Source organism: Thalassophryne amazonica, chromosome 3, assembly GCF_902500255.1.
Source record: "Thalassophryne amazonica chromosome 3, fThaAma1.1, whole genome shotgun sequence".
Lineage (NCBI taxonomy): Eukaryota > Metazoa > Chordata > Actinopteri > Batrachoidiformes > Batrachoididae > Thalassophryne > Thalassophryne amazonica.
This window is the reverse complement of record NC_047105.1, coordinates 50,102,380-50,124,674: the sequence shown is the minus strand read 5'-3', so window position 1 is coordinate 50,124,674 and position 22,295 is coordinate 50,102,380. Positions and strand designations below refer to the sequence as shown.

Here is a 22,295-nt window from a genome sequence, read left to right as displayed (position 1 = left end):
CTTGTTTTTGGGGGAAATAATAGAAGTATCTTCTCTGCACGTTCGGTTGCACCGCTCTACCTCCCTTTCTCGCGTGCTGCCTGACAATAAGAGGAGAATACGGGAGGTGGTTCAGTCCTCAGCTGGTTGTCTCAGCGGCAGCTCTTCCCTCTCAGTCTCCAGCTGAGAGCCATTTCACTATTTATTTACATGTAATTATGGCTATGAGGTGCCGATATTAACACTGTCAAGAACAATTTTGACCTGACATTTTTTCACTAGACCTGGCCCTGCTGTTTTTAGCAACAACACTCCCCCCACCGCACCCACCACCGCCCACCCCTTGCGTCCTCCTCCTCCTCTTTTCTCCTTCTTTCCTCGATCCGCCTTGCTTTCCTCCACACACAGGCCCTGCCTCGCTGAAACCATTCTCCTGGAATCAGAAAATCTGCCGTTTAATTTAGGAGAGGCGCCAGTGCAAGGTGCAGAGAGCCCGCATGCATGTGTGTGTGGGTGTGTGCGCACACGCGGGTGCACACTTTGAAGGGGCCTCTCTTGTTCCCAGTGGCTGAATCCTCCCATAGTTACTCAGCATATCACTAGCAGAGAATAGAGGATTGCTCCCCACAACGTTCTCCAATTGCAGACCAATAGACGGCACATTAACCTCTGGTTAGCGTGCGCGGCTTAGTTTATACTGTGGGAGACCTTCCTGCGGCTGGAACAGCTGTGCGTCTGAAACATGGAGTACGGCTGCTGAGATGAAACAAGCTGTCCTGCAGTTGAGCAGCGGTGTGGCCAGCGGTAAAATAAATGTGGATTTAATTCCTTCTCCTTTTGTTTTAGTGCGTGCATGAATAGTTAGCGAAAGAAGACACACAGGAGGGCTAACGTGTTGTGGAGGAGTGACAGCTTGTTCCACTGCCCGCTAATCGTCCTCATCTGTGCCTGACTTGTCAATGCCCAGATTCTGTCAGTGCCAATCAGCCACTTAATTGAACACATTAGCACCACGCCAGCTCCCCCCCACCCCATATTCTTCAAAGGCCTATTTCTCCCCTCCAGCACTACCTCCCCTCTCTTCCACTCCTACCTCTCTTTCTGTTTCAGTCTCTTCATCCTGTGGCGCTGGCGGAAGACACTTTTCAGTATTTATTAATGTGCCGCAGCCAATTAGCACAGTGGCATGCAGGCCAGAGCCGTCATCTGCTGCCTGCCACCGTCCCGGCCGTCTGTTGTGGCCCCACAGCACCCCTCGCGCCACCCTCCACCGTGACCAAAATGCTTTAATTCAATTCATGCAATCACTGTTATTTTTAAATAGTCATTTTGTCTGCTCAGATGAGGGGCCTTACTGCCCACTGGGCTGGCCTTCTCATGTCAGGGGTTGGGGGAAGGGCGGGACACTGCGGGAGCAGGAGTCGAGTCACATGAGGGGAGGAGCTTCTCCATCCATCCATCCATCCATTTTCTATACCCGCTTACTCCAAAACAGGGTCATGGGGGGGGGGGTGGAGCCTATCCCAGCAGTAGGAGCTTCTCATATTTTATTATTTTTCTGTTTCTTCTTCTCATAGTTTTAAATTAGATTGGTGAAAAAAAGCCTTTTCTGCCATATCTATTGTTTTAAGCCTATTTTTTTCATATTCCACATACATCTCCCCTTGTCAGCCAGTTTCAGACACGGGATCTGTCTAACTCCTGGGTCACAGATTTAAACCCTGTTCTGTTCCTGTAATCACACCCTCCAGACTGGCCTTCAAATATCGATCTGAAATTCGGTGTCATTGTCTCGGATCTTTAATCGTTCTCCACTGAAGCGAGTATCTGCCGGGCCGATCTGCTAAGGCGCAAGATGCTATTCTGCAGCGCTCAGATAACTTACACGCATTTGGAGTGTTCATTTTTTTCCCCGTCTGCCCCGGTGACCTCTGCCTAACTTAAAGGTACATCTTCGGGGCATTTGATTTGGGCAGAACGGGAGTTATCGGTGACAGAGGAACTAATCCAGTCTTCGCAGATTAAGAGTATTTGTGGAGTGGGGTGTGTTGGCGCTGGCGCCGGGAATGGAACAGAAGGGGTTCCTATCAGCTCTCTAGGCAGGCTAGCCCTCAGGCCAGCACAGTCCTACAGGAGTCTTTGTACTCCCCAAAGCCTCCACTTTCCTCTCACTCATGATATATCACTTTCCCTTCTCTCGTCTGCCCCCCCTGCACCCCCAGTAAGGCTATCATATTTTTACAGCGCTATTTCATCTCTTTGCACCTTTGAGTTGGTGCTGTTTTAATCTAACACAAGCGTGCACGTGCAAAGTTATTCTCACCAGGTGTGAAAAACTTGCAAAAAAAAAAAAAGACTGTCAAATAAGGGGGGGGGGGGGGTAGTCTGCAGAATTTCTAGGATCACTTGCAGCAGGGTTTTTCCTGGAAAATAACAAACTGAACAAAGAAAAAGTCATCAAGCATTCAGGCAGACACGCACACAGAAAAGGAAAAAAAGTAATTTGACTGTTGCAGAAATAATGTAAGTATGAAAAGGCCTCTTTTTGTGTCTGTTTATTTATCTGAAAGGATGCACATTGTATCAATTTTTCACTACCCCATTCACTTCGCCACAGGCTGAGGGGCTCAGAAGTTGAGAGAATTAATTACTTTTTTATTATTATTTATAAAGTAATCTATCTGTAGAGAGGCAGCGGAAAGGAGTGGGAAGGTGGGGGGTGGGGGGGGGGGGCAGGGAACACCCTGGAGCATTGTCCTTTAAACTAGGTCCTGGCTCGCATTATCTCCCAAAGCAGCACTCACACAACGTGGAACAACAAACGAACTCTGGACTGCTGAGGACGGAGGAGGAGGAGGGGAGAGAGGTGAGGCAGGGATGGAGGGAGAAGGGAGGAAGTGGTTCAGTGGAGGCCTTCTACACAGGAAACATAATGTATTTTCAGATTTCGTTTCAACTTGAACATTTTTACACTAATTCAGACTCTATACGATCTCTTAAACCTGTCCGAGCTGAAAACACGACACTGGTACACATTCAGTCATATATTACACACAATATACAGAGAAATATGTGCAAATATAGTCTTATTAATGTATACCAAAAAAAAATTAATTTCTTTGAGAGAAACTTTATTGATCATTGAGAAGGATTTTGAATTACAGCACGAAATATTCTGCTTATTGATCTTAGATTAGATGGCAGCGTAGTGATACAAGTGGTTAGTGTGCTTGTGTCTAAACAAGAAGGTTCCCGGTTCAATGTGGTCCGTGCCACATTCTCCCTGAACATAGTGAGTTGTGTCATAAAGAGCGTTCGGCGTCAGACCTGTGCCAAATCAACACACGGTCTACATCAGATCCACTGTGGTGACACTGTGCAAAAACCAGAGTCACCCAGCGAAACCTAAGTACTTTACAGGTATAGTTTAGTGTGGCAGCAGATATACCTGCAACTGTTTGTGCTCATGTGACTAAGTATTGTTTGGCTCCTCAGTGTGAACCAAAGGAGCTTCATGAAACATTAAAGTAACAAAGCTGTGCTTCGCACTGAGGCGCTAAAGTTACTGTGAACCCTGTCAAGCCGACACCCAAGAGACCAGAGCTGCCCGTCTGCGCTTATCACAGCAAACACCTTCAAGTTAGTTCAGTGTTAAGTGTTACACTTTTACTCAGTTTATACTTTAATAACATTTGCAGTGTGATGAATGAAAGTGTATATTCAACACTATAGAGAGTATTTTAATAGTTCAGATTTAAATGTGTAACTGTTTGGCCATTGTTTATAGGAACACCACAGACAAACACTTCAGACTGGATATAAGCTGACAACCTTCTGGTTCTGAGGCATCTCAAGAACAGCTTTTTCTCATTTCTTGCTCAGCTCATGGATAGCTTAAAATTTCACCTCCAAAGTGTTAAATTACACATGTTAAATCAAGTCCATACAACAGCTCTGTGCAAGGTTTAACACTGCAAGTGTTAGAAATAATACCGTAAGAGTTTAAAATAAACTACAGCACCGTGTTCAAAGAGCGCAAACCTCCACCAACACCAGTTTCCATTTTCACAAATTTTTACCTTGGAAAACATTTTCAAGATCAAAGTCCTGTTAGAAGTGGCTTTTCATAAGATAAATTAGATGTGAAATGTCAGGACTATGTATTTAGTTCATGCACTTGAATCAAAGTTTGTTTTTTGGTGGTGGTAGGTTTTTTTCCAACTTTTTCCGTTTCTGAATTCTTTTTCAGATCGTTTTCACAGGCATAAATTTAGATCCTCCATTCAATTTTGGTGGTGTAGGTAAATCCATAACAAAAAAATGAGAGTGACTGAGGCACTTTTGATTGAGATATAATGCAAAATGTGCACCAAATGGCTTTTCAATATTAAATTCAAATGTCCACAAAATCCCCAATCTGGATCAGATCCATATTAAACTTTGTCAGGCGATAGTGAGTGCCAGTCTGCACCTCACTTTCAAATATGAGAGTGATTGGGGTACATTTAATTAGGATATAATGTAAAATCTAAATTCAATGGGGGTTTCAATGTTAAATTTAAATGGCCAAAAGTCTGTAACCTGGATCAGATCTGGATCAAACTTTGTCCGTCAGTAAAAGATACCATCCTAAATCACAGTGTCAAACATGAAAGGAGTGATCTTTTTTGACAGAGTTATGAATTTTTGAAAATGTATTGAATGTTAAAGGATAGGGATTTTTCCTGATTTTGACCTATGACGTTAAAATTGAATCAGTTCTTGCCTATCAGGATATGAATCCTCTGTAAAACTTTCATAACGATACATGAAAAATTGTGTGTTCCAGGCTGTTCACAAACAAACAAACAAACAAACGGGCAAAAACATAACCTCCGCCAAGGAAGCCTCTGGTGGTTTATGCTGTGTTGGGGTGACTGGATGGTAAAATAGCATTGATTATTGACCCCGTCTTGCAGAAAAAACTGGCCAGTTATCTAAGGCAAAGCTTATTAATTAACAAGGATCTTCTTGGGAAGGACAACTGAACCATCGAACACTTTGACAGCCCATCCAAATTCCTTAAAATAGCAAAACTGTCAATGATAAGAAGTCATTTTCTTTTGAAGAACTTTTATTAGCATGAATAGTAATTTGGTCAATTGTTGGCTATTCAATTTCATAAGGAAGCGATAGAATCAAGCTTCAATTAACCAATGACTAAAATGGACTCGTGCCCTGCAGCTGGACACTTAACAAATGCCTCCTTCACTTTAACACGTCCGGAAGTGTTTCGCTCCGCCTCCTTACGCTCTGCAGCTCGCCTCCATATGGGTGCGTCACATGTGTCCAGCATGCAGAAGGCCATGAATCTCTCTCTTATGGATACATGTCACATACTTTGTCTACAGATGTGGGGGATTTTCATACTGATAGAATAACCATGTGGAAGTGACTAACCAACCTTTATATTTCTGATGGGCTTTGAGCGCTTCGAATTTCCTGACAGGCTTTTTGTAAAGACGTGATTAATTTGCAGAGTATGGTTAATTACACCTCTGTGTGATATTTCTGGCTTGGTTCCGTGAGCGCATCAGTGCATTCTCTTTGGCTTGCTCATGTAATGCATGCGTGTGTGCGTGTGTGCATGCAGGCATATGTCTGCGTGTGTATTGCCCCTGTGTAACCACCTCTATGATGGGCTAATTGGTTTAGCAGCCAAGGGGCCAAGGCCAGTGCAGCATAGCGAAAACTCAACATGAACCTGATGTCGAAAAGGAAAGCATTGCTGCTATATAGGAGGGAAGCATGTGTGGGACCGTTTGCATTTTAACTGCCTCCGTTTTCACTTAAAGAAACTCTCAGCATGTGAAAACAAAATTCTTCACAGTGTTCCGGGCCACTGTGCCTCAGACTGTCAGAGCACCAGAGGTAATCTCTTCCATTTGAACATATTGTGAGACCTTCTGACGAATGTCGCATGCTATTACATGAATCTATATTTTGAATTGGGAGCTTTTATGCACTATGAATAACATACTCACTGTAATATTCGGGCGAGCCCCAACCTTCTGTACCAGCAAGCCCCTCATTGAGGTTTGTGGAACCTGTACTTTGTGTGGGGATCTGAAGGGATCATTTACCAGTTCCAACTCCATTACTATTCATGAGATGGGTAGGCTAGGGGCAAGGGATTATGGACTCCCTTGGTGCTTGTTGTGCTGTAGGCTGGAGCTCAGGCCTCAGGCTCCGGGACAGGGGCTGTCTGGCAAAGGATGGTGGGTCTATTATCACCCTGGGACCCTTCTGTCCCACAGCAGAACACTTACTGGCAGCGCCAGCTAATGGAAACGGTCTCTCTTGTTCCCTTTCTCTTTTTTTTTAACCTCTTCACCCATTTTGTACCCTTCCCCCTGCTTTTTAGAAAACGATGAGGAAGTTTCTCTTCCTTTCCCTATTTCAAAGTTGAAATGGTGTATTTATAGCTGTATCTTTACCGTGAAGTGCTAGGATGGGACTATATTTGCGGAAAAATGTACTTTTCCTCAACGCTGTCAATGCTTTGATCCTCAATTTTCTAAATTTTTAACACCCCCCTCCCTTCCATTCCCTTCCTTTCCCTTCCCATCCCTCCCTCCAGGTGATGAGCATCCTTAGTAACCCCAGCGCTGTACCCTCTCAGCCCCAGCACGACTTTTCCATTTCCCCCCTGCACAGCAGCCTGGAGAGCACCAATCCCATCTCAGCCAGCTGTAGCCAGCGCTCTGACACCATCAAGAGCGTGGACAGCCTGGCTTCAACCCAGTCATACTGCCCCCCCACCTACAGCGCCACCAGCTACAGTGTGGACCCGGTCACAGCAGGCTACCAGTACACCCAGTACGGTCAGAGTAAGTACAGCCGTTGTGTTCATCCTGAACTGTTTCATACCCGAGTGCATGGTTTTGGTTTTTAAAGTGTATAAACAAGTTAATTCATTAAAAAACTCCACATTTATATGGAATAAAAACCCATAAAGCTTGGTTTACACTAAGGGATGAGGTGGGGCCTGAGACGTTTCATTCTGCAGCCACTGTGATACTCACCGCACATAAATATCTAATGCCATAACTGGAATGCTTAAGCTATTTAATAAAACCATTATCTGTGTTACAAGCTAATTTTACCCAGTGAACACACATTTGTAGACTTTACAAACAAGCTGAATCTTTTTTTTTTCTATTTAGCTACTTGGTTCAGCCAGGCTGTCCTGTAATGACTGGGCTAAGATAGCTAGCTTGGTAACTAACTGGATAATGACTTACAAATCACACAAAGGGAACATTCTTATACTGTCTACTGTCTCTTGTTTTATTTTTGTCGATGTGTCGCTGGAATGCTTTAGGATTTGGTTGCTTTTCATTTTATAAAATTGGTCAACAGTAGCAAAATAGGTTGTAATTTGCATTAAACACTTTTAAACACCAAAGTTCACCACATTTGAAGTAAACGCTTACAAGATTTTGGTGAATTCCCTTCAGATGAATTGAAGTCTAGTCTGAAAATTAATTTGTGAAATACTGGTGTGGCAACCCATAAGCCTGTGGACACACCGAACATTCCACAATAAACATACATGTTATTAACAAAATGTTTTAAGTTTTTGCAAGCAAACTGAGCAAACTTGATTTGAAAGTAGCTATGCACTAGCTTCCCAAGGAAGCTAACGTTTTAAATTCATTGTAGCAGCTAAGCTTGTCTAGCTTGCTTATTAACAACCCCGTTATATCTTAACAATGACAAATGAAAGGCTAATAAACATGCTATCCATCCCTGTCTACTAACTTTAAACTATATGGATTTGTTGATCAGGACATGCGTGGGCATAGTAGAGTCAGTCAGTGAGTGAGTCTGCAAAGTTTCCATCCTTTGGGCCAGATTGGCATTTTTTAACATAAATTGCAGTTATTATTTTGCACATTTGTTTCAATAAGATCGGTAGCACAGTGGGATATATCTGGGCTGTTCAGGCAGCCACATGTGAAGTAAGCATGTTGTATGCAGGCCATTTATGAAGCCTTGTTGCTAATCTTAGGGTCATAGTCGCCACTAAGGCCACTGTTGCTTTGACTGCGCAAAGCAGTTCGATTTATTGATTATGTGCACGGTTTATGTCTGTAGATTTGTACGTCAGCAGAATCCCGATGGCTTGTGGTCGGTTGTCTGTGCACCTCAGGGGGTCAAAGCTCACTAAAAATTAAATCTCCAAAAAATGTTGAATATCTGCATTAGTCTGCCTCCTTCATTGAATCCATGCAGTTTACAGTTTAAAATGAATTGTATGAAAATTTAAATGCTAGTGTAGCTGGACCTTAAAAAATGACTTCTAGGCAAAAGCAGCTCCTGACCTTTGCACCCTGGCTGGTGGAGGCAGACACGTGCTCTTGATAAAGGACACCCCACCACCACCACCATCACCAATGAACACCACCACCATCTTCCTGGGTAGCCGTCTTAGTCACACCCCACTCCACTTGGATGGGAAAGAGGAGAGGGCCACTTCAAAGAACGACACACCCTCAGGGGCTGCAGTGTCCTCTTGCCCACCTCTTTCTCTCTTTTTCTATCCTCCGTCACACACATACACACGCCCTGCAGCCAGGAAAGAGTTTGCTTTATTAGATTAGCATAATTGACTGATGCTGTCACAGCCATTCATAAGAGGTAAAATGAAGCACACTTCCCCAACGAGCCGGCCAGAGCCAGCTAGGCAACATTTGTTAGTGTTTACGTGCAGAGTGATCTGCCGTATGTGTGCCTGCTTTCTTTTGTACCCGTGTTTTTTGCATTAAGTTGGCGCACCGGTAAAGGTATGCGTGATGGCTTTTCCCGTGCCGCGCATGCCCGCGTTTTGTCATCAGCAAGAAAGTGATGGCAACGTGGATGTGAGCTGATGTGAGGTTAATTAAGACGGTGATTGAGTGCAGTCGATGGGTAATGAATGGAGGAAAGAGGAGAGAGCTGCTGTCTGAGGATGAAAATGATCAGCCATGTGGAGTGTGGAGGGCATGAAATCAGAGATGCCACGTGTAATGAAGACTGGCACATAGAACACACACAGGGAGCTGCATGAGTGACAGCACGGAGACTTTACTGGGAAGCACATGCTCTGTGCCAGCAGTGTGCCAACCTCAGACAAGGGATGGGAGGGGTTTTTATCTTCCAGTCTCTCCCTGTCAATTGTTTTATATTTGACTCACTTGCTTCTGCCACAACTTATTTCAGCCTTAATCAGAGCGATGAAATGGGAGTGAATAGGATGCACCTCTCACAGATCCGTCTGTGTCTGAGTTTTGTTGCTAACGTGTCTGTTTGTTTCTCTGTGAAGCTGCTGTGGACTACCTGGCTAAGAACGTAAGCTTGTCCACCCAGAGGAGGATGAAGCTGGGAGACCACTCGGCTGTGCTGGGATTGCTGCAGGTGGAGACAGGACAGGCCTACTAGGAACCTCGGGACACGTCCTGCAGCTCTCTCTGTCTCTCTTTCCCCTCCACCCTCTGCCACCCTCCACAATGCTCCTCCATGCCCCATCAGGAATGGACTCCGGTTCCGGCTTAGAAGATGTGGCCCTTGGACGAGAACTAAACTTTTCACGCTGTTGTCAGCTGCCAGGCAGCTCGACACCTTCTGCTGCATCTCTGCCTACTCCCAAACATTCCCAACCCAAACCAGGACCAAGCAGGACCAGCCCAGAGGCAGCTCGGCCCGGGTTCCTCTTTGTCATGGCTGCAGTCCAGCACACATTAGAGCCATCAACATGTACTTTCCTGTTCATAGTAGTTAACAAAGCCAATATCATTTAAACAACTCTTATCCCTCTTCTTTTTGATATTGTTAAGCTTATCGATGCAGTTATATGATTATGATTAACGTGATTTATGTTGTTCTTTGATTCCATTCGTATCTCTTTTCTCCGTTAGATGTCGGTGTGTAAAACATAACGGATGAGTGAGGCAATTTGGTAGCGAGCATCTGCATATGTGCACACTTTAGAGAGGATGATTGTTTTCCAAGCTGCTCTTCCCTGTTCCCTGAGCTCTAATATTGGCGAACGATATGACCTTCCTACTTTCATATTCGTCTTGACATTCCTAAAGAACTTGGCCACTCTGTGGGAAGTCTGGCTGGATGGATTCTGCAGGGACAAAAGCTTTCCCCTTCTAACCTCCATCCCATCCTTAGCCGCAGTCCGTGGGGAGGGGGCATTGTTTTCTAAAAACAGGATTGGGGAAATTAATGTATTTTGTTTAGAAATATGGACCTTGCCAAGAAGGGCTAACGCAATTCCACCTCCTCTGCCCTCTCCTAAATCCCATCTGCCAGGGAATCCTGTGTGACTTAAAAAGTGCAAAGCAGATTAAATCACACAAATGTAATGTCAAAGCTAATTCACAGCGTCCCTTCCAATGGGAGCCAGTAGGGTTGGAACGACTAGTAGTGGTGATGGGCACAGCTAACCTAAAAATTAGCTTTGATAACCACTAATCCACTAACTGAAAAGGTAAGTGCGATGACACTAAACCAATAAACCTCTAATGCATTTTGTTGAAGCCAGCAATAACTGCTAACTTTTATGATATACATTTATCTTTAGCTTCATGTTTTGGCTCTAAAACCCTGAATATCAGCGCTAACGAGCTGAAATGTTAATATGTTGAAGCATAAACATGGAGGTTTCCAAAAAGGTTTTAGCCTGCCAAGATCAGATTTGTAAACACAATTGTTTGACAATTGGCTTCAGACAACCACTAACCGTGAGTGAAAATAAAGTTTTTGTGTTGCCATTCATATTCTCTGAAAAATGGCCAAAGAAAATCTAAAATTCTCCAGGATATGTAAACTTTTGAGAACAAGTGTATAAGTTTAGGGTGACCAGACATTTTAAACTCAAACTTTACTTTAAAAAATGTTATCTGATTTCAAGTTAGCAGAACTAAATCAGCTGCAAGCTATTTAAAGTTAGCTAAAAAGCTAATCTGTTTAAAAAAGTTAGCTTTGCTAATTAGGTGTTAGCTGATCAGCTGAATTGTGCCCACCACTGACTTGTACTAAAAGTTGACTACAGCAAGCCTTATGCCTGACTAGTTGACTAATATTCATCTTTTCAAAATGTCTGTTAATTCAGATGGCTGGATTTTCCTATAATTAAGGATACATTGATTATGTAAAATGATCTGTTTCAAATATCTGTTTAAATTCAATATGTTCATGACTTAAGTGTTCAATTTAGAGAGAAAATTTAATGTACACATTTCCACTGTAGCTGATGTACAATATTTCCTGACTTAAACAATAATTACTTTTATTTCCAAGAAAAACTCTTTTAATTTTAGTTTCAATTTTAATTTGTTTCTAGCAAATAATCCAATGCAGAGATCAATTTCTGTTTCCAGAAAATGTTGAGAATCTGCACCACAGGTATGAGGAATCAAAATGTGCTTTCCATAAATTAGCCTGTGGTTGAAGAAAAAGAAATCAATCACTGTCATTCTTGTTCACTGTTTCACTGCTTAGATTTGATGTTAATTTATTTGCTGTTCAGTAGTCCACTAACGATTTTCCTGTCGTTCCAACCCTACTAGCCAGTATCTCTGCTATTGCAGAGCTGTTAGCACATTTTCTAAATGTGCCTTGAGTTGGACAAAATCAACATTCCTTTGAAACATTCCACAGGCTCCGTCTACAAATATGTAAGCATTCCAGGGCTTTCTGTGAGGAGATTAAAAGTGCACACACTGTGCCATTCACATGCACTCTGGAAAATCATATAATCCAGTCGGTTTGTAAAAGGGCACAGGTATCACCGCTGATTGGCTCCCCACTCTGGTTTGGACCGGATCCCCGTCTAATCCTCCGCTTTTACATTAAATGTACAAAAAAGGAAAATAATAACTTAAAGAACATTGCGTATTGGACATTTGTGTCGCTCTCATAGTTGACTTTTAACACGATTCCAGACCAGCTGTTCCCTTGAGATGGGTTTGATTTTCACTTTTGGCATCAGTGTAATGACCTGCACAGAATTTATAACCTAACTCGAGAAAGGATTTCGATCCTCAGCCGCCTTCAAACCAAGACTGTATAGTAGCTGGAGCAGAATGTGTATTGTTTGTTTATAAAGAATATGTTTTATACAAAAATAAAACTATTGTTGAGTGGGAGGTAAGCAAGGGATCTGTAGAAGTAAATGTTCTGAGTTTCTTTAACTCGTCATTTCTATTGCTTTTGTTTGATTGTATTTAATTGATTCACTTTGTTTCCACCAAATGTTTTCCTTCAATTTCTGGCCCAACTAAGTATGGAACAATTGCACAAATTTGGAGGAAATCTCAATTCCATTATAAATGTGTAAAAGAGGATCAAACTGAGCCCACTGGAAAACGAATCCTGTCACAGATGGACTCCCTGGCCTGCTGTATATTTGTCTGGATCTTTGTGTGTTGGAGCGTTCTGAGGGCGTTTCTGCTCTTACTGACTGACTATGAGTTTGGACCAGATTGAACTGGACTGTGGCTCTAACATGCCTGAACTTTGGGTGTGGGACACGGCCAGGAAGAAGAAAGCGGCTCCGCTCTGGGAAAACTGAATCGAGTCATGTTTGAACTGCAGACTTCCATGGACTCAAGTGATGTAACGATGACTGTGCACTGAAACGCAGAAGTGAAGCGCTCTGCTTGGATGTCTCATTCATGTGTATATTTTAAAAAGGAAGAATTTAGAATTGTCTTAGTGTATCAAACCATTTCTAACACTCACATCAATAAAACATTTGGATATTTAAAGCATACAAATCCTCACCCCTTCCCATCTGTTTGACCCTGATCCCATGTGTGTATATTATCACGGTATAATTTATTCTGCTGTATGATGTATTAGAGTAGTGGGATTCTTGTATTTGGTATTTACAACCTTCAGCCTGTTGGTGTGTTTACTGTAACACTGGCGTAACTGTTATCAATTAAAGATCCAAAACAGATTGTGCTTTTGCTCACTGTTTATTTCATGGTTTGTGACCTCTGCAAAAACCTTTTATTTATTTATTTTTTTTTAAATTTGTGAAAATGCTGTGTCTACATTGGAATAGAGACTTATTTAATCAGAAATGCATTAATCCATTTTTTTAACATGCTGAAATATTTAGGCCTAAACTGGGAAAGAAACCAATAAATTTGGGGGCAGGTCTGGAAAAAGGGCAAGAGCCAAGAAATGTTTATTATGTCTTCTGTTAGGAGAATTAATCAATATTAAAGGTGTACTCACTTTAAATTTGAAACAAAACTGACAAAATGTAATGTGCACTCAGATCTGTTTGTTATAAAGTATCTTTTTTATTTTAGTTTATTGCAAGATTGCAGCTAATTTTATTGCTGTTTTAACTTTATTGGGGGTTGGTTGGGGTTTTTACATTAGAGGGTTAGTAAGATTAGCCTTTACCCTTGTGGAGCGCCCTGGGAGCAACTTATTTTGTAATGAATCTCCATATTAATAGTGAAATGGCCTCTGTGTATGTGTGTGTAACTTCAATCACAGAGAAAATGGGGACAGTTAACATTTGCCGTTTGGTATGCTTATGTTTTTGGGTCAAGGATGAACGCCGTGAAAACGGCAAGTTGGTAGGACTAATATTTTTGGAGAAATTAGGGATATTAAGGAACAGTGAACAATGGATGTTGATATCACCTTTAATCAGTCCCTGGTAACCAGACAACCTCTGAACAAAGGAAACATCTCAACCATGCCAGTTGTAAAACATGACATCAACTAAATGTGCCAAATAATAAATACAATTACAAAACTTTAATTTTATTTTCCTGCACTTCAGTTAAATCGTTGTCGAAACTTTGCATAATTTACAATTGTATGCAAAAGTTTGAGCACCCCTGATAATTTTCATGATTTTCTTTTATAAATCATTGGTTGTCTGGATCAGAAATTTCAGTTAAATATGTCATATAGCAGACGAACACACTGATATTTGAGAAGTGAAATGAAATGTCTAGTATTTAGTATGTCTAGTGTGCAATAATTATTTAAACAAAATTAGGCAGGCGCATAAATTTGGGCACCCTTGTCATTTTATTGATTTGAATACATTATCACTAATTATTGGAACACAAAATTGGTTTGGTAAGCTCACTGACCCTTGACCTCCCTACACAGGTGAATCCAGTCATGGGAAAGAATAAGGTGGCCATTTGCAAATGTTTCCCCTCGTTGCATCTCTTCTAATGAGTGGCAACATGGAAGCCTCTAAACAACTCTCAAATGACCTGAAAACAAAGATTGTTCAACATCATCGTTTAGGGGAAGGATCCAAAAAGCTATCTCAGAGATTTCAGCTGTCAGTTTCCACTGTGAGGACCATAGTGAGGAAATGGCAGACCACAGGCACAGTACTAGTTAAGGCCTGAAGTGGCAGGCCAAGAAAAATCTCAGATAAGCTGAAGCGAAGGATGGTGAGAACAGTCATAGTCAACCCACAGACCTGCTCCAAAGACCTATAACATGATTTAGCTGCAGATAGTGTCTCTGTGCATCGTTCAACTATACAGCGCACTTTGAACAAGGAGATGCTGGATGAGAGAGCAATGCAGAGGACTTCTTTTCTGTGTACACTCCACAAACAGAATCGCTTGAGGTATGCTAAAGCACATTTGGGTAAGCCAGCTTCATTTTGGAATAAGGTGCTGTGGACTGATGAAACTAAAATTGAGTTATCTCGAGATAACAAGGGGCAGTATGCATGGCTGAAAAAGAACACAGCATTCCAAGAAAAATGCTTGCTACCTACAGTAAAATTTGGAGGTGGTTCCATCATGCTGTGTGGCTGTGTGGCCAGTGCAGGTACTGGGAATCTTGTTTAAAGCTGAGGGTCACATGGATTCCAGTCAGTATCAGCAAATTCTTGAGAACAATGCTCATGAATCAGTGACAAAGTGGAATTTGCGCCGGGCTGGATCTTTCAACAAGACAACGACCCTAAACACTGCTCAAAATCTACTAAGGCATTCATGCAGAGGAACAAGTACAACATTCTGGAATGGCCATGCTCAGAAACCAACAAACCTGAGATGTTTTGTAAAGCCTTCAACCAGAATCCAGACTCTCATTGGAAGCTATAGGAAGCGTTTAGAGGCTGTTATTTCTGCAAATGGAGGATCTACTAAATATTGATGTATTTTTTTTTTTCTGTTGGGGTGCCCAAATTTATGCACCTGCCTAATTTTTTTTAAAGAATTATTGTACACTTTCTGTAAATCCTATGAACTTCATTTTACTACTCAAATATCACTGTTTGTCTGCTATATGATATATTTAGTTGAAATTTCTGATCCAGACAAACAATGATTTATGAAGGAAAATCATGAAAATTATCAGGGGTGCCCAAACTTTTGCATACAACTGTATTACCACCCTTGAAAAAATGTCAGCTACCTATTTTATAAACACTACCCAATCTAGAGCCCGTAGATCCCCATGGGCAACGTGCTAGATAAATTGAATTGCTGGAAATTCATATATTTTGGGGACAATCCATAGCAAATGTTGTGATTTAGCTTTATGAAATCTTGCTGACAACACAGAGGAGGAAGTGTGTGTGTTCAGACATTAATCAACTCAATCAACTTCAATCAACTTTTTTCTTATATAGCGCCAAATCACAACAAACAGTTGCCCCAAGGCGCTCCATATTGTAAGGCAAGGCCATACAATAATTATGAAAAACCCAACGGTCAAAACGACCCCCTATGAGCAAGCACTTGGCAACAGTGGGAAGGAAAAACTCCCTTTTAACAGGAAGAAACCTCCAGCAGAACCAGGCTCAGGGAGGGGCAGTCTTCTGCTGAGACTGGTTGGGGCTGAGGGAAAAAACCAGGAAAAAGACATGCCGTGAAGGGGGGCAGAGATCGATCACTAATGATTAAATGCAGAGTGATGCATACGGAGCAAAAAGAGAAAGAAACAGTGCATCATGGGAACCCCCCACAATCTACGTCTAAAGCAGCATAACTAAGGGATGGTTCAGGGTCACCCGATCCAGCCCTAACTATAAGCCTTAGCGAAAAGGAAAGTTTTAAGCCTAATCTTAAAAGTAGAGAGGGTATCTGTCTCCCTGATCTGAATTGGGAGCTGGTTCCACAGGAGAGGAGCCTGAAAGCTGAAGGCTCTGCCTCCCATTCTACTCTTACAAACCCTAGGAACTACAAGTAAGCCCGCAGTCTGAGAGCGAAGCGCTCTAATGGGGTAATATGGTACTATGAGGTCCCTAAGATAAGATGGGACCTGATTATTCAAAACCTTATAAGTAAGAAGAAGAATTTTAAATTCTATTCTAGAATTAACAGGAAGCCAATGAAGAGAGGCCAACACGGGTGAGATATGCTGTCTCCTGCCAGTCCCCGTCAGTACTCTAGCTGCAGCATTCTGAACCAACTGAAGGCTTTTTAGGGAACTTTTAGGACAACCTGATAATAATGAATTACAATAGTCCAGCCTAGAGGAAATAAATGCATGAATTAGTTTTTCAGCATCACTGTGAGACAAGACCTTTCTGATTTTAGAGATATTGCGTAAATGCAAAAAGGCAGTCCTACATATTTGTTTAATATGCGCCTTGAATGACATATCCTGATCAAAAATGACTCCAAGATTTCTCACAGTATTACTAGAGATCAGGGAAATGCCATCCAGAGTAACGATCTGGTTAGACACCATGCTTCTAAGATTTGTGGGGCCAAGTACAATAACTTCAGTTTTATCTGAGTTTAAAAGCAGGAAATTAGAGGTCATCCATGTCTTTATGTCTATAAGACAATCCTGCAGTTTAGCTAATTGGTGTGTGTCCTCTGGCTTCATGGATAGATAAAGCTGGGTATCATCTGCGTAACAATGAAAATTTAAGCAATACCGTCTAATAATACTGCCTAAGGGAAGCATGTATAAAGTGAATAAAATTGGTCCTAGCACAGAACCTTGTGGAACTCCATAATTAACTTTAGTCTGTGAAGAAGATTCCCCATTTACATGAACAAACTGTAATCTATTAGACAAATATGATTCAAACCACCGCAGCGCAGTGCCTTTAATACCTATGACATGCTCTAATCTCTGTAATAAATTTTATGGTCAACAGTATCAAAAGCAGCACTGAGGTCCAACAGAACAAGCACAGAGATAAGTCCACTGTCCGAAGCCATAAGAAGATCATTTGTAACCTTCACTAATGCTGTTTCTGTACTATGATGAATTCTAAAACCTGACTGAAACTCTTCAAATAGACCATTCCTCTGCAGGTGATCAGTTAACTGTTTTACAACTACCCTCTCAAGAATCTTTGAGAGAAAAGGAAGGTTGGAAATTGGCCTATAATTAGCTAAGATAGCTGGATCAAGTGATGGCTTTTTAAGTAATGGTTTAATTACTGCCACCTTAAAGGCCTGTGGTACATAACCAACTAACAAAGATAGATTGATCATATTTAAGATTGAAGCATTAAATAATGGTAGGACTTCCTTGAGCAGCCTGGCAGGAATGGGGTCCAATAAACATGCCGATGGTTTGGACGAAGCAACCAATGAAAATAACTCAGACAGAACAACCGGAGAGAAAGAGTCTAACCAAATACCGGCATCACTGAAAGCAGCCAAAGATAACGATACATCTTTGGGATGGTTATGAGTAATTTTTTCTCTAATAGTCAAAATTTTGTTAGCAAAGAAAGTCATGAAGTCATTACTAGTTAAAGTTAATGGAATACTCAGCTCAATAGAGCTCTGACTCTTTGTCAGCCTAGCTACAGTGCTGAAAAGAAACCTGAGGTTATTCTTATTTTCTTCAATTAGTGATGAGTAGAAAGATGTCCTAGCTTTACGGAGGGCTTTTTTATAGAGCAACAAACTCTTTTTCCAGGCTTATCTGCTTTAAGCTACGAGTTTGTGAGTTATACCACGGAGTCAGACACTTCTGATTTAAAGCTCTCTTTTTCAGAGGAGCTACAGCATCCAAAGTTGTCTTCAAAGAGGATGTAAAACTATTGACGAGATACTCTAACTCCCTTACAGAGTTTAGGTAGCTACTCTGCTCTGTGTTGGTATATGACATTAGAGAACATAACGAAGGAATCATATCCTTAAACCTAGTTACAGCGCTTTCTGAAAGACTTCTAGTGTAATGAAACTTATTCCCCACTGCAGGGTAGTCCATCAGGGTAAATGTAAATGTTATTAAAAAATGATCAGACAGAAGGGAGTTTTCAGGGAATACTGTTAAATCTTCTATTTCCATACCATAAGTCAGAACAAGATCTAAGATATGATTAAAGTGGTGGGTGGACTCATTTACTTTTTGAGCAAAGCCGATAGAGTCCAATAATAGACCAAATGCAGTGCTGAGGCTGTCATTCTCAGCATCTGTGTGGATATTAAAATCGCCCACTATAATTATCTTATCTGAGCTAAGCACTAAGTCAGACAAAAGGTCTGAAAATTCACAGAGAAACTCACAGTAACGACCAGGTGGACGATAGATAATAACAAATAAAACTGGTTTTTGGGACTTCCAATTTGGATGGACAAGACTAAGAGACAAGCTTTCAAATGAATTAAAGCTCTGTCTAGGTTTTTGATTAATTAATAAGCTGGAATGGAAGATTGCTGCTAATCCTCCGCCCCGGCCCGTGCTACGAGCATTCTGACAGTTAGTGTGACTCGGGGGTGTTGACTCATTTAAACTAACATATTCATCCTGCTGTAACCAGGTTTCTGTTAGGCAGAATAAATCAATACGTTGATCAATTATTATATCATTTACCAACAGGGACTTAGAAGAGAGAGACCTAATGTTTAATAGACCACATTTAACTGTTTTAGTCTGTGGTGCAATTGAAGGTGCTATATTATTTTTTCTTTTTGAATTTTTATGCTTAAATAGATTTTTGCTGGTTATTGGTGGTCTGGGAGCAGGCACCGTCTCTACGGGGATGGGGTAATGAGGGGATGGCAGGGGGAGAGAAGCTGCAGAGAGGTGTATAAGACCACAGCTCTGCCTCCTGGTCCCAACGCTGGACAGTCACAGTTTGGAGGATCCAAGAAAATTGGCCAGATTTCTAGAAATGAGAACTGCTCTATCTAAAGTGGGATGGATGCCGTCTCTCCTAACAAGACCAGGTTTTCCCCAGAAGCTTTGCCAATTATCAATGAAGCCCACCTCATTTTTTGGACACCACTCAGACAGCCAGCAATTCAAGGAGAACATGCGGCTAAACATGTCACTCCCGGTCTGATTGGGGAGGGGCCCAGAGAAAACAACAGAGTCCGACATTGTTTTTGCAAAGTTACACACCGATTTAATGTTAATTTTAGTGACCTCCGATTGGCGTAACCGAGTGTCATTACTGCCGACGTGAATTACAATCTTACCAAATTTACGTTTAGCCTTAGCCAGCAATTTCAAATGTCCTTCGATGTCGCCTGCTCTGGCCCCCGGAAGACAATTGACAATGGTTGCTGGTGTCGCTAACTTCACATTTCTCAAAACAGAGTCGCCAATAACCAGAGTTTGATCCTCGGCGAGTGTATCGTCGAGTGGGGAAAAACGGTTAGAGATGTGAACGGGTTGACAGTGTACACGGGGCTTCTGTTTAGGGCTACGCTTCCTCCTCACAGTCACCCAGTCAGCCTGCTTTCCCGACTGCCCGGGATCTGCCAGGGGGGAACTAACGGCAGCTAAGCTACCTTGGTCCGCACCGACTACAGGGGCCTGGCTAGCTGTAGAATTTTCCACGGTGCGGAGCCGAGTCTCCAATTCGCCCAGCCTGGCCTCCAAAGCTACGAATAAGCTGCACTTATTACAAGTACCGTTACTGCTAAAGGAGGCCGAGGAATAACTAAACATTTCACACCCAGAGCAGAAAAGTGCGGGAGAGACAGGAGAAGCCGCCATGCTAAATCGGCTAAGAGCTAGTAGCTACGCAACCTAGCGGATTCCTAAAAACACACAAAGTGAATAATGTGTAAATAATTTAAAGGTGATTCAGCAGAAGGAGTGCCCCAATCAAGGCACCAAACAGGCCATGAAGCAGCACAGGCAACGCACGACAACAGTGCTAAAATAAAATAAAAAATAAAAAAAAATAAAAAATAAAAACGAAAGCGTTAGCAAGCTAGTTAGCTTGCCAACGCTGATGAAAGTTAGCAGATAAAAGTGCTCCGTCGCGATGTTTCGACCGTTAGAGGTCTTCCTTAGGCGTTGGAGCACAGTAAGAAAGTTAAAAAAAAAAAAAAAAAAAAAGGTAAAAAAGTAAAAAAAAGTCTTGAAAAAGACTGTTGATTCAAGTCCAAAGCAGCAGGTAGCAGTCTCTGTGTAAACAGTCCCAACAGAGAGCCAAAATTCTGATGTGTAGCAGCAGGAAAGAGGAAGTCAGAACAGCACAACATCTGTGCATTAATGGAGCCAGCGGGTCATCAGTGACTGCTGATGTGATGATGGAGTGATGAGAGCTTGGACTTTCTCTCTCTCACCCATACACACACACATAGACTGATACAGTGTCCGTTTGCAGCTGTAGGAAGTCATTAATTGTGCACACTGATGAGCAGTGCTTTCTGCTTCACTGCTGTTGTGGAATGCTGTTGACAAATCTCTGTGGTATGTGATGGGAATGCAGGCAAACAAAAAAGCAAGGTGCAAAAACTGCATGTTTAAAATATGTTTCTCATAGCAAGGTCTGTCATCACTGCAGCAATAAAGGCAGTTTATTCAACCCAGTCTCATGGCAGTTCGTCAGCCTGGGACGCGGAAAGTACGAGGTCTGTTAGAAAAGTATCGGACCTTTTTATTTTTTTTTCAAAAACCCGATGGATTTGAATCACGTGTGTTTGCATGAGCAAACCTTGAACCTTCGTGCGCATGCGTGAACTTTTTCAGGCTTGTCGATTGCGTCATTTTCTGGTAAGCAGCCTTTGTGTGAGGACGTGTGCAGCGCGCTTGGCGGATTTTCATTTCAAGGAAAAAGACGGAACGACTGGAGCAGCGCCGCATCAAATTTTGCCAGAAACTGGGCGACAGCCAGGTGGAAACCATTCGGATGATTCAGACGGCTTTTGGTGACTTTTCAGTCGTGTGACTATCCGAGAAATTGTGGAAGAGGTGGGCATGTCACAACATGTCCTGTGAGACTTCAACACAAAGGTGCTTTTGCTCCGCCGTCGGCAGCTTCATGCCGAAGCCATCAGCATGATTTTCACCACCACTCTTTTCATGGCCAAATCTTCTGTCACAGTGGAAGGTGCCGAAAAAGTGCTGATGTCCACCTCTTCTGCAATTTCTCGGATAGTCACACGACGGTCCCACATCACCACAGCGTTCACTTTGGAAATGATCTGGTCATTTCAGCATGTTGATGGCCGACCGGAGCACGGCTTGCTCTCCACCATTGTGCGGCTGTCTTTAAACCGGTTGTACCGCTCCTTAATCTGTGTGATGCCCAGAGGATCATCACCGAAAGCCGTCTGAATCATCCGAATGGTTTCCACCTGGCTGTCGCCCAGTTTCTGGCAAAGTTTGATGCAGCGCTGCTCCAGTTATTCCGTCTTTTTCCTTGGAATGAAAAAACGCCAAGCGCACGACACACACCTCACACAAAGGCTGCTTACCAGGAAATGATGCAATCGACAGGCGTGAAAAAGTTCACGCATGTGCACGAAGGTTCAAGGTTTGCTCATGCAAACACACGTGATTCAAATCCATCAGGTTTTTGCAAAAAAATAAAAAGGTCGGATACTTTTCTAACAGACCTCGTACATTAACCTATGGGTTCACGATGGGGGTACGAAAACGAGGCATTTTTCGTTATGGGGGCACGAATTAATTTTGTGACAGGTGAAGGGTGGTTAGGTGAAAGTACCCACTTTTTCGTGATGGGGCCACGAAAAAAAAAAGTGAGACCGGGCTGAGTTTATTACAGTATTTCACAATTGCTAAAACACATTTTGTGAAACTTTGCATCCTTTTCTCAAAACTCAAATACTCAAGCTAGATTCATAAAACCTTTGAATCCTCTTGCATAATCACATAATCACCTCAAAATAGTGTGAACTGTGCTCAGTACCCAAACGTGTTCAATCTTACACACAGTCAGTAAAAATAAGAACACTATCACATAGTCATTACACTCTACGTCAAAAAAAAAAGAGAACACAGTGTTCAGGGCACATAATCTGGGAAAACAATAAGTTTATTCCTACAGTAAATACATTGTGTTTTCAAACAGAAATTTACAACGCACTAAGCAATGTAGA

At 42.1% G+C, this 22,295-nt stretch overlaps 1 protein-coding gene across 1 annotated transcript in view; it reads left to right on the top strand.

Annotated features, from left to right (window-relative positions):
* Positions 1-9,659, top strand: part of pax7a (paired box 7a) — a 109,495-nt gene extending 99,836 nt beyond the window's left edge. Inside the window, exons 8-9 of the mRNA XM_034166224.1 lie at positions 6,599-6,848; positions 9,326-9,659. Of these exons, the coding sequence (XP_034022115.1) occupies positions 6,599-6,848; positions 9,326-9,441 (366 nt within the window). The 3' untranslated portion in view covers positions 9,442-9,659. The remainder of the gene's footprint in view (positions 1-6,598; positions 6,849-9,325) is intronic.
* Positions 9,660-22,295: the final 12,636 nt, after the last annotated feature.